General features: G+C 39.6%; 1 protein-coding gene across 3 annotated transcripts in view; it reads left to right on the plus strand.

Moving 5' to 3' along the window:
• Nucleotides 1–17,099, plus strand: part of arid3a (AT-rich interactive domain 3A) — a 53,266-nt gene extending 36,167 nt beyond the window's left edge. The window contains exons 4-9 of one of the 3 annotated variants that reach the window (XM_077584715.1): nucleotides 3,408–3,480; nucleotides 5,418–5,601; nucleotides 7,461–7,708; nucleotides 7,812–8,102; nucleotides 9,600–9,689; nucleotides 11,821–17,099. In XM_077584715.1, coding sequence (XP_077440841.1) covers nucleotides 3,408–3,480; nucleotides 5,418–5,601; nucleotides 7,461–7,708; nucleotides 7,812–8,102; nucleotides 9,600–9,689; nucleotides 11,821–11,963 — 1,029 coding nt within the window. In that variant the 3' untranslated portion in view covers nucleotides 11,964–17,099. Of the gene's footprint in view, nucleotides 1–3,407; nucleotides 3,481–5,417; nucleotides 5,602–7,460; nucleotides 7,709–7,811; nucleotides 8,103–9,599; nucleotides 9,690–9,752; nucleotides 9,890–11,820 lie in introns of those variants that run through there. The other 2 variants (XM_077584716.1, XM_077584717.1) reach the window with 2 other exon arrangements.
• Nucleotides 17,100–17,202: the final 103 nt, after the last annotated feature.

Genomic DNA, 17,202 nt, shown 5'->3' on the forward strand with positions numbered 1-17,202 from the left:
TGCGCAATTCTCACGCTTAACTAACTAGTGTGCCGGGAAGCCTTTATACTCATTCAATGACTGGCCACAACTTGGTGCACAATCTTAAGAGGTCCAAAGATAAATGATCGATTTAATGTGTAATCATTGACCTTTTCGCTAAGTTTTTAAAGGGATATTCAGTGATCCCTAACGCCATTTAGTGTTTAACTAATAATTCATTCATATAAAAAAAAAGACTGTTTATGTCAATAGTATGCAAAAAAATATATGTTGTATTGCATAAACATATTTTTTATATATATTACCTTACTAGAGCTGCTATGTTTTGGCACCATCTTTGCGAATGTAGTTAGCCCGGGTGGTATTGTATCAAGTATCGGACCCTGTGGATCGACCGCAGCTTATCTTCCACAGCAGGTGGTTGTCACTAACTCCCATGATTTGGGCTTGTCGATTGTCACTTTCTGCTTTGCTCTTGCAAGCTTTTACTAGCTTTTTTGTTCTTTTTTACTAGCTCCTCCCGCTAGCTGTTCTTGTTAGCTGCTCCGGATAATTCTGTATCGCTCGGTCTTTTGGCGTCGCTGTCGCTGAGATGCTCGTTTGCTCGCACAAAATAACAATTGGTGGTAGGCTTGCAAAATGGAGTCTATCTGAACCACCGTAGTGTGCGTGCTCCTGCGTGCTTCTAATGCTATTCTTTGACCACTAGATGGCGCTAGGGATCACTGAATGTCCCTTTAAGAGTGAAGTCAAGTCAAAAGAATTTTTTACAATAAGAGTTTCAATGATACCCCACTAGTGTAAACACAGCATTTGGTTATTATTGAGTTTATGGAATGTATTAATTAAGCAGTAAACTCAAATCTCCGGGGGCAGCCATTTTGCAACTTGCTGTTGACTGGAAATGACATCACAGTTGCTCAGGGCTCAGGTAACGACCAATCAATGTTCAGCTTGCGAGCGTCACATGACCAAACTCAGGAAACAGGTGAGCCTTTATTTGGTCATTACCTGAGCCCTGAGCAACTGTGGGGTCATTTTCAGTCGAATGCAAGTGGCAAAATGGCCGCCTCCTGAGATGGATTAAAACAGGTGAATTTTTCTGCTTAATTCATGTTTCACAAACACAATATTAAACAGATTACCGTGTTTAGACTAGTGGGGCCGTATACATATAGAATGTATTGGGGAAAAAAAAAAAAAAAAATTAACATGACTTTTTTTTAACAATTTGCTTATTGTTGTGGTTGTAGTTTGCAACGTTGTAGCACTGGACGCACTGAACAATAGTAAACATTATTATCTTACGGTCTTAACATTAATCAAAACTCATCATATTGTATATTATGATGCAGTTTTTATTCATCTTTGATCAGATTGTGCAGGTGTACCGCTACCAGCAGCCAGTTAGTGTATGAAAACCCCCAAAACTTGAATACCTGCACTGGATACTTGAGACAGGTTGATCAACCGTCCATGTCTCCATACCACAGTAAAACCACCAGCCACTTGGGAAATATTTGTTTGTGTGACAAAGAGGGGGAGCGATGTAGAGCAAATAAAGAATACGTGGTGGTGGGGGATGAGAGTAAGGGGTCATTTCCAAGATTTATGGTGCGGCACTTCCCAAAACGCATGCATCCTGTAATTAAAACTGCCCCTTGTCTCCAGCAGCCCTGTACATTAGCAGGAATCCCCCCAACACCACCCCGTCTCATTTAGGCCCATTCAATCCAGCAACCCCCCGCACACACACACACACACACACACACACACACACACACACACACACACACACACACACAACGCATACGCAAGATAATAAGATCTGATGGCAGCTTGAAGTCTCTAATGAGGGCTGAATGCTACAATGAGGGGCAGTCTGTTACTGGTTAGAGGCCACTTGTGTCACATCCTACACAACTTCAGCTGTACAAGCTTTTCATTTCCTCTCGGTGGCAGCTTTAGCTGAGCACAAAACACGTCGCTGCACTCCCATCCATATAAGGTGGCATCGATCATAGCACACAAACGCCTAAAGAGGCAGTGTGTATTATTTAGCACCATCTATGGGTGAACTAATAATTCATTAATTTAAAAGAACACTATTAATTACATGATCGTAGGTCTAGTAATTGCTAATTATATTAGAGAGGTCTCACCACGCCTTACTGCCATGTAAGGCTGCCGTGTTTTACCGCCATTTTTCAAATACCCATAGGAGAAGAACTTTGCTAGCATAGTTAGCCTCTACCGCTTGTGCGTGAATACAGTATTAGGATGCTTGTCTCCCTCTGCTTTGCTCTCGCTAGCTTTTGCTAGATTCTCCTGCTAGCTGCTTTTGTTAGCCTCTCCAGCTAGCTTGTGCTAGCCGCTCTTGTTAACTTCTCCAGTGAGGTCCTTGCTCGCCGCTCTCGCTAATCGGATGGTCTCTCTGAGGCACCATAGTGCGTATGTTTCAAGATCACTGCATTCTATTAATTCACCACTAGATGGCACTAAATAATAAACACTGTCTTTTAAAGACAAAAACCGCATATTAGTGTTTTGTTGCTGTCAAGTTTGCTTTTAATGCAGCTATTACAGGGCTCGATTAAAGTACAGTTGCTAAACACAGACTGTAGTTGTTAAATTTTTCAGAAAATGTATGAAACACACCTGTATTTCACTGGTTGTGTATTAATCTATGCATAGTGTTTCAGTTAACTCAAGCTTTGAGAAAGGGTGGACCAAAGATTAACCCAGCAACGCAATGATTACACATGATCCAACGATGCATATGTTTCAGATGCTTGATGCAGGCTGTTGTGTTGTCCATTTGCTTTCAAAAGATTAATTGATTACCAGAATAGTTAATAAAAGATTCATTTTCCATCAGTCGGAAAATCAATAGCCATTTTAGCTCTGGGGCTTAATGGTCGTGTCATGTATGTGCAGAGGTTAATGTCTTCCTGTGACGTTTGTGAGGGTCAAGCCGAGGCTCAAGTCCGCTCACTCCATGTTGGTGCGATATTAATGGTATGATCAATCCCAGTTTCACTGCCAAACTGGACCTGCAAAAACAGCTATAAGCTCAATAGGGTCCTTGTACTCCCCTGAGTGGGTCGCTCACTTTTACTGCAAACTTTCACTGAACTTTCCGGCACTCTGAGCCCCTCCAGCAGATGGACTTGCATGAGGTTTTCATCAAGGCTGACTGGACCAAATCAGATTCCTCAATGTTGCTCTTTGCATGACCAGAATGTGGACGAGAGTGTTTTTCATATTTTAACTCTTTTTTTTTTTTTTTAACAGATGTTGACACCAGTATTTGCGATTTGCAACCATGTTCTTCTCTGTTCAGTCCTTTTGTTTTGACTGATAACCATCTGTGGTACTTGTATTTTGTGAATAACCCCTCTTGTAACTCCTTTTCCTCTCCACAGCTATATGAACTGGATGGAGATCCAAAGAGGAAAGAGTTTCTGGATGACCTCTTCAGCTTCATGCAGAAAAGAGGTAAGCAACATAGCAACTTGGCAAGAAATGCTCAAAGTAGACTGTGGGATTAAAATGGGCCCCATAAATCGCACCTCTCCTCAAATAATAATAATGGAAAAAATACTAATATAATTAAATAAAACTATGAAATATGTAATATACAAATTATATGCCACAATATTTGGATGTAATAATCAAAATCATTTGAAAAGTTACATGATTTTGTAAAGGTCTTATATAGTGTTTTTCACACAATTATGATTTTGAAAATGGGTTGTTGTTGGATCAGTTTGCAAAATGGAATGGTGTGACTATGAATGGATCAATTTGATATAAAAATACTTTTTTTCTTTAGCTAAATTTAAGTTAAGTGTAATCGACAATAGAGGTGTGCAATATGGACAAACATTTATATACTAATTTTATATACTGATATCAATATATCATAGCTGTCCTGTGAAAAACACTTATGTCCATTTTAGTCTTTTTTTCTTTTCTTTTTTTACATTTTTACATTTATGGAATGTAACTGAATGCAGACATCCCAAAAACGTGAAGGGAAAAAAATAAATAATAAATAAAGTGTTTTTCACAGGACAGCAAAGCTATATATATATATATATATAATAGTTGTAACTTTATAATTATTGTAATAATTGTAATTTCCATTAGAATTACATGAAATTAATAAAAAAATTCTGCTATCTTTTTTTTCTATTTACTTATAAAATACATATTTCATATAGACCAAAAAATGAAATGGGCGTAGGAGGTCTGGGGGGTGCTGGGGTAGAGACACAAATATCCAGTGGCCAAATACCATTGAAAATATTTCGTAGTCCTACAACTTTGAGGAATGCAGTGAGGTGTAAAGAATTCAAATAAAGACAACACAGTGCTTCAAGTAACATTCAAGCATGTCTAACATTTATCCCGTGAAAGTGCTCCTAAATTAACTGTTTCAGAGGGTGACTTTTAGGAGCATAAGATTGACAGCTTCTTCTGACGGTGCGACTGTAATGCCTCAGTATGACCATTAGGGGCATCATATAAAAAGAGTATGTAGTTAATTAAATTACGATATACTGTTATGTCGTACGATGTCGTTATATTGCTCTCTAACTCTAATTTGTAGTGCAATTTTACCACTTTTGCAAGAATGGCGGTGGCTTTTTGGTGACAACTAACCACTGTTGTTACTACAATTGTGGTGCTGAAGTAGATTAATATCTTGACGCATACTGTAACAACAACACATGATCTCTTGACATTATATGCAGCCTGTAGTGTCAGACTCAGGCTCCTTCACTAGATAGAGAGTGAGTGATACCTCATGTAGGGTCGGCCCAGAGCCGTGTGCTCATCTTTCCCTCAGCTGGGTGGGGTCTTTATTCAATTCAGAGATGATTGCTTGATGGTGGTCATATAGCCTCGTTCCCAGGATGCGCTTGCAATAAAGCCATACATTGTATCAAAGCCCAGGAAGAAGGGATCAGTTTACCTTCACTCCCTGCACACACATGTGCACACACTAACCCAACATCCAAGCAGAAAAAACAACAACAAAAAGTGCAAACTTTTGTGTTTTACCAGTTTGGCATCAGAAATGCTCAAGGGTTCAGTGTGTATCAATGTCAAGTCATAAATACCAGTGTGACAGGTTGGTGAATAATGGCTGATATAGATCAAGAGGCAACAACTAAAGATGGAAGACAAAAGATGTATGTTTTTACAATGACACAAAAATCTACAAGTTGTGAGTCACAAGCATGCTGGGTGGGTCTACTAAGATTGAACTGAGAAGCTGAGTGCGCCCTCTGCAGGTCATTACTAAGTCAGTTGGATTAATTGGTGTTTTGATACATAGCAATACCCTTCTGAATGAAAAATTATATTTGTTTGATAATTTAGTTGAATGCAAGATAAGCATGCTGACAGGAGAGGTCTCGTTACAGGAACCCCTGTGAATCGGATTCCAATCATGGCCAAGCAGGTCCTGGATCTCTACATGCTCTACAGGCTGGTGACAGAGAAGGGGGGCCTGGTGGAGGTCATCAACAAGAAACTGTGGAGGGAGATCACCAAGGGACTCAATCTGCCTACCTCAATCACCAGCGCAGCCTTCACCCTCCGCACACAGTCAGTAATCACACCTACACCTCGTGTCCGCAAACCCGTTTTATGGCGTCACAATGTGTCCTCCTCCTCGTGTTACGATTTCATCCTTGTATGAGCAATTGAAAGTAATGTGGTTAATATGTTCAAGTTTATATTTATTATTACTGCTTTAAAGAATAAATCGCTCTAAAAATTATTACTTACTTGGCAGTGACATTCCAACAATGTACATTGCACACATATTTAAAAAAAAAAAAAAAAACACACACACAAAAAACACATTTTTAGTACTACTGGCCATTTTCATGTGAAGACATTTTCAAGGATCAAAATAAATATAAATGATTAAAAATATCACTCGCCATAAAAAGCACTTCAATGAGCTGTGGTCATTTGTATACAGCAGCACACAGTGCAGTGTCATACAGTTTTCTATCCATCCATTTTATGAACCAGCTATCTTCACCGTTAGCCATTAGCTTAGCCTTAGGTCAGCTCGGCTGCCCAGGTTTTGTTTACGTTGCCTCCGCCACCTACAGCGCCTGCCAAACCCACTGGTCGCGCAATCTCATCCAGAATGTTGAAAGTGCGGCGAAAAATCTCTAGAACTCGTCAGTTTGTACTCTACTCCAATGTAGATTAAGTCCACACGGTTGTAGTATCCAACAACGAAGGTAAAAGCACAGTTTAAAAGGAAAAGGCACGGGGACGTGCACTCGTGAAAATTTGGACCTCAAGTTTCAATATTTTCAATAAATATTGTTTTTAGAGTCCAGAAAACGTCGGCTGGTTGGTTGTACGTGAACAACCTATATAATAGTTTTTTTTTTTCAGTTACCACATTGTGAAATTCGGGCATGCAGAGCGTTTATTGAAATAAAATGCTCTGGGAAAGCTATGTTGACAAAATGCCGCCATATTACCTCCTACAGTACGTCTTGCAGCGGAGGCTTGCACTCTTAAAGTGACAGTCACCAGACCAACGTTGGTATATGTAAGGCGGCTTTCACTATTGGTCTAATTTTGCAGTATCGGGGTTCTCCTGTGCGAAGTTTGCATGTTCTTCACTTGCGTGTTTTTTTCCCCCCTACATACTCTACTGTGTAATCTGGGGGATATGTTCCACATATGCAATAAGTGAAAATCCATACAATTGTTTTATAGTTTTACCCCTCCAACACATTTGAGTTTATTAAAACACCCTTTTTGAGCACATATTTGACCACAAAAAAAACTAATTGGAAGCATAAATTATAGAGAAAACATTACACGCACTAAGTCGTCTGTATACATGCCTATAAGAGGCGGGGCCTGCTGGGGTTGCTTGTGATGTTGGTGAGTTGCGTTACTGGTCTGCCGGTGTTTAACGGTTAAGTGCGCTAAACGGCTGAAAGGAAAAGAGAACAACAACAAAAACGGTGAACCGCGATATAGCAGGGAAACACTTGTGTGTGTGCCTTTCAAGTGGGGGAGGGGGTGACCACTACCACTACCTCTCACCCAATATTGGTCGCAACTCTTGCTCAACTGCAACCCAAATGAGGACAAGTGCTATGGAAAACTGATCATTTTTGTTCTTCTGTGGGAAGAAGCTTCACTGATGACCTTCACCTGTTGGAAAACTACAGATATAATGAGGACTTGAAACTACACTTGTGGTTCAACTCCGAGATCATTTTACATTTGACTTAACATTTTATTGAAATGTTGAGGTGGCAACTCATTTGAATGTCAGCCCAAATGTTGCATAGGCTTATTGATGAAAAAGAAATCATCAATCAAAAAACTCATTTTATATTCACACTATGCTTCACCATTTATTGTAAAGCTTTCCAAAGCATCTCCTTGTTCCTTTAAAATGGATTTGTGGTTCCCATCAGATACATGAAGTATCTGTATCCTTATGAATGTGACAAGAGGGGTTTGAGCAACCCCAACGAACTCCAGGCCGCCATCGACAGCAATCGACGGGAAGGCAGACGACAGAGCTTCGGCGGCTCCCTCTTCACCTACTCGCCCAACGGGACCCCCACCATGCTGTCTTCGCCAAAGATCTCCACGCCCACCATGGGTTTGACTATAGGCACCAATGGGGCCTCGCTCACCCCCATCCAGAAGATCAAAAAAGGTGAGCGTACATGATGTTGATGTTTGGTAATGGGAAAGAAAGAATCAGTCCTTTCCCAGTTCGTTTTTTTTTTTTTAAACACGTTCCCCTCTTTGTTGTCCAGAAGAAGAGGGCGGGCAGCCTTTCCATGGAGTTGGTGTGCCGCGCATGCATGTGGGAGCCCTGGCAGGTCACTCAGTGGCTGCCGTGCAGGCGGCGGCGGCCCAGGCGGCGATGGCGGCTCAGGTCGCGGCTTTAGAGCAGCTGAGGGACAAACTGGAGGCCGGAGAGCCGCCCGAGAAGAAAATGGCCCTGCCGGCAGAGGAGCACCATCGACTGCTGCAGAGAGCGCTGCAACACAACTTGTTGGCCATGACGGCTCAGATACCGATGAACATCCGCATCAACCAACAAGGTACTGGAAACGGCATAATCAGATAATATTGTAGTTTGTATTAAAGTTCTTTTGGATATTCTCATTCATCCAGGTCAGTCCTTTATCAAGGCATTGATTCTCCTCATTACTGTTTATTAGCCACTTATTGTTGTTTATTGGTAATGTTTAATGGTTAAAAAACAAATACTAATGGGTGAGTAGTGATACCAGGTATCGGTATCAACTGCACACTCCCTTCTTCATGTCGTCACATTCCGCACATCGAGGGCGGGAAATTCGAACCCAAATCCAGCCTAAAAACTATTGGACAGAAGCCATTGTGAAATGCTATGGTCTTAATATGCTAATTAGAAGATGTTTGAGTCATAAATGGTCAGAAATAAGACTATTGTAAAGATATTTTGGAGCAAATTGCTACATAGAGCAGCTTTAAGGTATCAGTACTCGTGGTGGCTGCCGATACCTAAGGCAAACAAAATCTGACTTTGAAATAATCCTCCTCTGCAATAGTTGACACTACACTGCTGCAGTTCGACATATTGGGAATCTCATCATATGCTTTAAGAAAGGTCTTTGTTCACTTTTTTTTGTCATGGTGTTAAATAAAATGTTAGATATCAAAAGTACTAGAGGTATTGTGATTACTCCAAATGTGAATACTTATACTGGTATCAGTCTGAAGAAGAAAAAAAAAAGGCACAGCCCTAAAAAAAACATATAAACTTTAACAATATCACATACAAATGTTTGTGAATGTCTTATTTTGATTAAACAAAAGCTAATCACTCTGCTTTTAAAGACTACTGTACGCCCAAGAATAATTACTATAGGGCTGAAATTTTAACTTAAAACAATTGCTCTAGTCTAAACCACAACTTTGTTTTTTTACACCTCTAAGTAGTATCGGTATTCCTAATGTGATACACTAGTACATCAAGTCACAATAAAAACAGCAAAAGTACCAACATTTGCTTATGTAATTGTGTAACACTTGAAAAGGGCACTTAAGCATTTCTTTTCTTTTCTTCTTTGAACCGTTTTCTTCTTCTTTTCCTGTTTTGCTTCCAAATTTTGCGACATGCTTTCCACATACCCTTTGGTTGGTTTCAGTTGGTGTCTAATGTCTGAACACATGCTTGACATGTTACCACAAACCACGACACCTGTAGGTGGGACAGTGGACCTATATGTTGACCTTTTTAGCGTACAGATGTTTAAAAAAAACAAAAAACATGCAGGCAAACATGCAACCATGCCTGTCTGGGCGGGGGGGGGGATTTCCTCCCTCCCTCCCTGTGCTCTTAGTTTCATGTCCGCAGATGTCTGTCTCGGTATATATTTTGCATGGTCAACTTGCAAAAACGTTAAATGTGTAGATCCACAAATGTATGTACCCACAGTTGCAAATGTGAATAATTGGTGCAGCTGGCTGTCCACGTTGAATTTTGACTTGAATTTTGACTTTAACATTGATTTTACTAATACAGCTTCCCTATTTGGTTGTTGGTGTTTCAGATGGCAGGCAGGACTCTGCTGTGAACCTCACTACCAATGGCACAAACAGCATAAGCATGTCAGTGGAGCTCAACGGAGTCATGTACACTGGTGAGTTGCTGTATCGTGTTGCACTCAAAATATACTTTACTGCTGCTTTTCTTCTTGTTACAGGTAAGAAACTACAACAGTATTATTTAATGCAGTTTAATAGTTAATGAAGTGTCCTTTTTTTTCATTGATTGTTTTTGTTTATGGAAACACATACCGTGAATGGTACGACACAATTTACTCGAGTATAAAACCATTCATAAATATTCGACATAACTTCACGTAACACAACGTACGTGACAGTTATGCCGCTATCTCCCTGCATGAAATTATACGGTGAACTACTGAACTGTATGAAATGCTTATGAAATAAAATAAATGAAGCAAAATTGTTTGCTGGAGGTCAAAATGAGTTTTGAGGGCAAAAACTAAAAATTATTTTTCACTATCCGCCATTTTGTTTGCTTACTTTCGCCTAAAACACCTTCAGGTCAGAACTAGGAAATAACAACCATCAAGGCTTCGGAGCACGTGTCGAGTCATCCAAGAAGAAATTTCTGAAGCGCGTGTCGAGGCGTCATTCATTCCAGGCAAATGACGTCACCGTTGACGTTTGAAACTTCATGGGTTCAGGAAGTGATTTGACTTTTCCCGAGTTTCACAAAAAAGTTGCGTGTCAGTGTGTGTTTTGAGCGTCGCAAATTTGCCCTTAACACGCTTTGTTTTGGTCATGAAGACTGCTAAAAATAAAAACATAAATAAATATGAAGGTTGTCCCCGGTTTGGCAACACTAATATGGAATGACGCGTTACTTTCACCGTCATTTGCATTTAGGTGAATTGCTTGTTGTGCGCTAATGGCGTACATACCAACAATCAGCTTTGTTAATCATTCATGTATCATAACAACAACTATCAGTACTCATAAGCACAATCCCCATCACTTCAGTATCCATAAGCACAGTTCCCGTGACCTCAGTTTTCATGCAATCAATGCATCATTCATTGCTATTAAATTTCCTACAGTATTGCTAATTTTCATAACATCGCATTACCCACACAACTTTAACGAACTCATTAACTGCATGAGTGTAACACACAAATGTACGTTCAGCAACTATAAAATGTTTAAAATATATACAGTATTTTAAACAATACCCAAATTAATAACACACAAAACAAATATTACAATTACAGATAAATAAAAATAAAAATTGGCAACTAAATCACGTGTAATTGTTCCTAAGTCAACACTGTCGCAAGACAGCAAAAAGGCAAAGTGGTTCAAATTACAGTTTTAATTTCGGCCAGGTGTGCACATGAAGCCTCAGGCGCAGAACCAATTTGATGGAAATCTTTGAGCATTCAAAAACCTTCATCTGCCCATCACTAGTCTTCCAATGCAGGATGAATACAAGTAATTTAACGAGTCAATGAGAAACACCTGGGCATGACACAAGTGACTAAGGGGGGTGATTGGCAGACACAAGGGGTGGGGATTGATGCAAACAGGTGGACACAAAACCATAATGACAGACATGAAACAAGCCACAAGAAAACAACAACATGAAACGAAACCAAATTGCTGTACAACCAAGACACATTTTTTTTATCATAACAATATTTGTTATTTTTGACTATAAATGGCACTTTTGTCCTGCGTCTTATACTCGGGTGTGACAGTATACATTAAAATTAGAGCTCGGACCGGGACCCAAATTCCTCATTCCCTAATTGTGTTGACGGCACAAATTCCTCATTCCCTAATTGTGTTGACGGCAACGAACGAGTTCCGGTTGGTTTCTAAACTTGCGTTTTTCTTTTTTGTTTAAAATAACTCACATTGTGGCCAAAAGGTAGAATCCTGGTCGGATATTGCACCTTTTGGTGCTGTAAATAGTAAATCCTTGTTTTGACGGATGCCGCATGCTAAATTACCGATATGTCACTCATTACTTGCCATGACGACTGTCTACTACTACTACTACTTTTTCTTGCATCTCTTTTGACTTTTGTCTTAAGTCAAAGTAAAGGCGTCTTGTTCTATGTAATTTCGTAACACAAATACAAGTATATGACATGGCATTTGATAAAAGGGGTTAATGTTAAAATGCTACCAATCGTTTTTGTGGAAGAAAAAGGCCACATTTTGTTCTCTAATTTGGTTTTGACTGTTCTCTTTGTTTTGCAGGTGTCCTTTTTGCTCAGGCAGCAGCTGGGTCAGCCCCATTGGGGGCGTCCCTCTCCAGCAAGCCTGTGGGCAGCCGTGTCTCTCCTCATCATCTGCAGCAGCAGACCACACCTACCTCAACCTCCAGCAACCCAGTGTCTTAACAAAGCCTCACTCAGCCTTTCCCCTTGATTTTTTTTTTCTAAACCATGCTACGTAAAGCCAAAAAAAAAAAACGACCTCATTTTCTATATAATCTACGCCAAAAAGAGAAAGCATACACAAACGAACACAATCCCTTGAAATACACTCTCAGGTTCTGTCATCAAAACACCTCTTTTGTTCTTCATCGATTTTGGAGGAAGATATCCCAACATAGAGCCAGTATATGTTAAACACAAATGTATGTACAACCTGTGAATTATTTATTTCTGCATACATGTACAGCTTGTGGAAGAGCAAAATAGAAGTTAATAGCCAGGAAGGGGTAATGCACTGTTTACACTTACAAACACAGCTACTGACTGACAGTAATGTTTTATCCTCCAGATGAGCGATTCTTTTTATTTGACCTTTTACTTGTTGTTCTTTGTTATTTTGACTTTCATTATAGTGTTTTATCATTTTAATCTTTATCAATACTATCGCTGCAGGAAAACATTTATATATTTAGAATTCTATCGAAAGAAAAGAGTACAAAATATCTTTTATTTTTAATCAGAAAAGCTTTAAAAGTATATGTCGTGAAGCAATGCACCACTGTCACCTACTTGTGTGTAAAACTAGATACCTTATGAACACAGCAGCCGTTGCAGAGCAGTTCTTATTAATATATTTGACGACCAGACGAGGTGATAGCTCTGAATTCATGCATTGTACACCCTCCACCCCCCACTAGACTAGTGTTGAAGGTAGTTCATCAAGCTTAGCTATTTTCACTGAGTAAAATCAGCTTTTGCTTTGGCCTTGATGGCATCGACATGACGTTCCTGCAAACTTCACGTGATTCATACTCGGCTTGCTCGCAGAACAGCTCGTTTGTATCTTAGTTTGTTTTTCTGGTGAAGTGCTTGATGCATGCCTGTATTTGTGGGAAAACGGATTTCCTTTCAGAAATGCACAGGACCTGCCTGTCCACTTAATCCTTGTTGTGGTGAAGCGACGCTCACTTGGACAATCGGGTGTCAAGAGGCGCTTAGCTGCGTCTCAGAGGACCTGATGTACAGTAGTTAAACTTAATATCTGGCGCTTTTTTGTTGTGTGTTTGTGTTGTAGATGTCAGATACATATATTTTTGTGGGTGTTTTGGTAAGCATGACTTTGTGCTTCTCGTCTAAGTGCTTCTTATTGTTATCCTGCTGTTTGGAGGACCAGGTCATCCTCAGATTTCCAGATCATTCATTCATTTAACTTTTGTTACCTCTGCAGTGGTTGTCAACCCTGACCACACAAACAACCTCATTCCTACTGAAGATAGGGCGCCGTAAACTATGCTTTGCTTCTAGGTTCTTTTTTTCCGAGGCTTTAAACAGTATGAGATGACCAGTTGTCACTGTCGCTTTGATCAGAGTCTTGCTTTTCCGCCTCGGGCCACCACCAGCTGCTACGTAAACATGTCCAAGAGAATTCTGCACTGCTCACAAAGTGATTGTATAATCCCACGTCACCAATTGTACTATTTTTGAAGACGAAATAGAATTTACACAGGAGTATTATGGACCTACTGAAGAGGGGGGAAAAGAATACTGTAATGTGAGAATAAGGTTATATGATTACGAGAACAGTGTCAAAGTATGAAGGGAAAAAAACAGCTCAATCCTTGCATAGAGTTTTCATATTCTCTCTGTGCTTGCCTGAGTTTTCTCAGGGCATTCACATTCCCAAAACATAAATGTTTGGTTAACTGCAGACTCTTAATCATCCATATGTGAGTAGACAAGTGCTATAGAAAATGGATGGAACGTACACTATTTTTCAGACTGTTACGTTTACATATGTGCTTTTTTTTTTTAATTGAATAACTTGTAACTTCTTGTAGCTTTACAATTTTGTAAAGGTTTTTCTTGTCTATTTTTTCCTTTTGAGAGTTGCCATAATACTCCTTCATCGGACCATAATAAGAACGTTCTGCCCCTTTTCCACAAGGGGGCGCTGTGTCTCATCATTGCCAAATCAAATGTGAGCAAGAGTAGCATAAAGCACAGCTGCTCCTTGGTGTCATAGTAGGTCATATATTCTTTTGAAATATCACCATTTTACGAGGTACCAGCTGCTACTACAAGTCAATAAGTGATTGAACCTGTCCCATCTCATTCTAGGTGTTTACTGGAAGCAGTGGGGGGTTTTTTCAAGACAAAAGTGACAAATTACGAGGGTGACCAGATTTTCAAACTGAAAAATTGTGACACCATAGTTTGGCCAAAAATCAAATATACACTAATAAATCTTCACCGGGAACTATCTATAAGAAATGTAATTGATAGTCAACCTGGTGACTGGTGGTTGTGTAATTGCTTTAGCTAATGCTAAATGCTATCATAGTTGACAGTTTATCAGCGTTAAACATGTCAATGCACTCACCATTATCCAACTTATGTTGCTCGGTCATCAGCTATTAGAAGCTGGCTACCTCGCGCCGGTTCCACATTGGAACACTGGAAAGATGACACCAGGAAAACTGACTGACGACCGTAGCATTAGGCTAGTAGGGCTATATTTTCCATGATTCTTACGCACAAAAGCAGGAAGTAGTTTTTGTTCCAGTTTGATGAAAACATGCCTGTTAGCAATTTGATATAGCTAGACTAGTCGTGTGAATTGGTATGACAACTGTGTGATTGACAAACACATGGCCCAAACAATTGGCTTGGTGACTGGCCAAAAAATTACAATAAAAATGGGACACTGGGACATCTGGTCACTAGCCCTTTGGAAACGATTTTCTTACCTACATGTGGTACTTTCAAAAACTGAAGTTAGGTTAATATTTTGTGACAGTTGGTAATACTGTTACATTTGACAGTATCAGGTTCTACAAATATACATTAGCAACCTCACTTAGCTAACAGCAGGCTTCATTGTAACATCAATTGTGGTTCAGTGGCGTAGTTAGAGGACTAAACATCCGCCTTCTTGTCTTTTAATGTTTAAAATAGTACTCATGAATATATGACATTGTATGATGGAAGTGGCTTGAAGGTCGGATTCTTAGAGTCGATTCTGTGAAGGTGAAGTAACAAGGACAGATAGTGCCTTCTGACCTCTGAAGCTGAGCTAACGTTTATACAAAGCATATAAATTCATGACCCGCATCCATATTAGATTGGGGAATAACTACCGGTGTGAATTAATCTACTGGGCTTTTCTTACATCGCGTAAACTAGAGCTTTAAGTTTGGTATTACATTATGAAGTACTTCTATACTATATTACTTTGTGAAATTATTTTGGTTTTGTCTTAAGTAGCGGATGTCAGAGATGCTGTAAAGAGCTGACAATCAAATCAACGCGCTCTAGTAAAAAGCATCTGTTAGGGGGAGGGATGCTGTAGAAAATGAAATTCAATCAATCTGGAGCTAAAGGATCAACATTGCTTCTTCTTCTTTTCCACATTTGCCTTGCTGGCCTTTTGCACCCTTAAGGCAACATTGAAGCACCTGCCCCGACCCCCCCACACGTCCTTTCTTGCCTCCTGTATGGATCTGTGTTTGTTCGAGCAGCTCTGCAAGATATTTGCATTTGAACAGTTGCTGTTTTTCTCTCTCCTTCGCAAACAAATGCATCTGCAGTGTGAGGTTGCCGTGTTTTTTTTTCTTTTTAGTGTGTGCCGGTGACAATCAGCAGAAATTGTAATTTGTGACACTGTATACCTCCTTACGCTCTTGAACATCCCTTCAGCCACTGTTTGACACCTTTCTACCTCAATGACTGACATGCTGGAAAAACAACCTAGACGATCATGATATTGATTACTTTAGCCCTCCACTAATGACCACAGACAATCAGATATCAGCTAATTGGGACTTCCGTGATTTGTTGCCATTGCCGTATGCAAAGGAAGGTTGTGATAAGAGCGGGACATAGTGGAATGGTTTTGAAGTGGGACCCTCCAAGTGGTTGGGTAGATTCACAGTATTTTCTTTATATTTGGATTCAAACAGCATTTTAAGTGTGGATCTCACGTGTTAAGATTGGCTCTTAAATTGTTACACTTTGCTCTTATCAGGCAGGATCCTCCATGTAAAATGGAACATTTCTGGGGGAAAAAAAGTCTTAGCTCAGCAAAAAAAAAAAAATTTTTTTTTAATGCAGTTAATTTGGATTAAATGCAGTCTTTAGTGCATTTACAAGTTTTGTGTAGATTGGATAGTTTCATTTGACCCACGTGCTCGCTGTGTATAAAAATATCATACTTAATGTCTGTCATAACTTGAAATATTGCTGCTGTCAATCCCTTCATGGACCATTCACCACCACTTTTATGGGTCTGAATGCGTCTGGAACATCACAGCTGCCTCCGCATCGGAAAAGGTGGACTGCAGACGATGATGATGACAAAGTAACAAGATGCCTTCTGCTGTGACAATTGTATGAATTAACATGTATTACTAAGATTCGTGGAGTAGAATATTTCTGAAATATGGCTTTTTAGGGCTATGAATTATATCATGTATGTTTGTTTTTGCTATTACTTTGCTTTTTTTCGGATGCTGTCGCAAACCAGCACAGAGAGATTACATTTTAGAGCAGATTTATTAATTTAGAAATGATGATGATGATGATGATAATGTGACTATTTTAGGGAAGCACGTGTGCTCGCTCCTCACGTCTTCAGTTAACTTCAGAACTTCGGGAAATGAGGCATTGTGTCTTGTTTCTTAAAACTTCTCAGGAAAATCTACCTCTACCTCCAGTTGGATGCATTCATCCCAGTTGGGTGTCAAGTTCCAGTTTAGTGGGAACACAGAGAGGGCATGTTACAGCCCAACTTCTGCTGATGCAACAGCAGTGATCCCACGGCTTATCATGCTTCTCGAGTACCACTGTTAGCACCACAAGTAGTCTTCAGTATGTTCACTTGATGTGTGCTTATTCCTTCTTTATATATACATACACAATTTTGATGAATGGGATGTTTCCTAGTAACCTTGGTAACAGTGAAGTGGGAAGGCAATGCAACATTTTTTTCTCTCTCTCTTGAATGGCGAAGAGTTATTCTTGCCTATTTACTCAATATGTGTTTGTGTGAATACTTTAAATTTGAATTTGAAATTAATAAAATATCAACTTTCTTAAATGTCACTACAGCATATGGTGTTTTATTTAAAATGTTATGTAAGTTTATATATGAAAAGAATATATAAATGAAGTAACCCTGTGTTCCTCTTAAACAATTATTCACATG

The sequence above is a fragment of the Vanacampus margaritifer genome, chromosome 13, assembly GCF_051991255.1.
Source record: "Vanacampus margaritifer isolate UIUO_Vmar chromosome 13, RoL_Vmar_1.0, whole genome shotgun sequence".
Taxonomy (NCBI): domain Eukaryota; kingdom Metazoa; phylum Chordata; class Actinopteri; order Syngnathiformes; family Syngnathidae; genus Vanacampus; species Vanacampus margaritifer.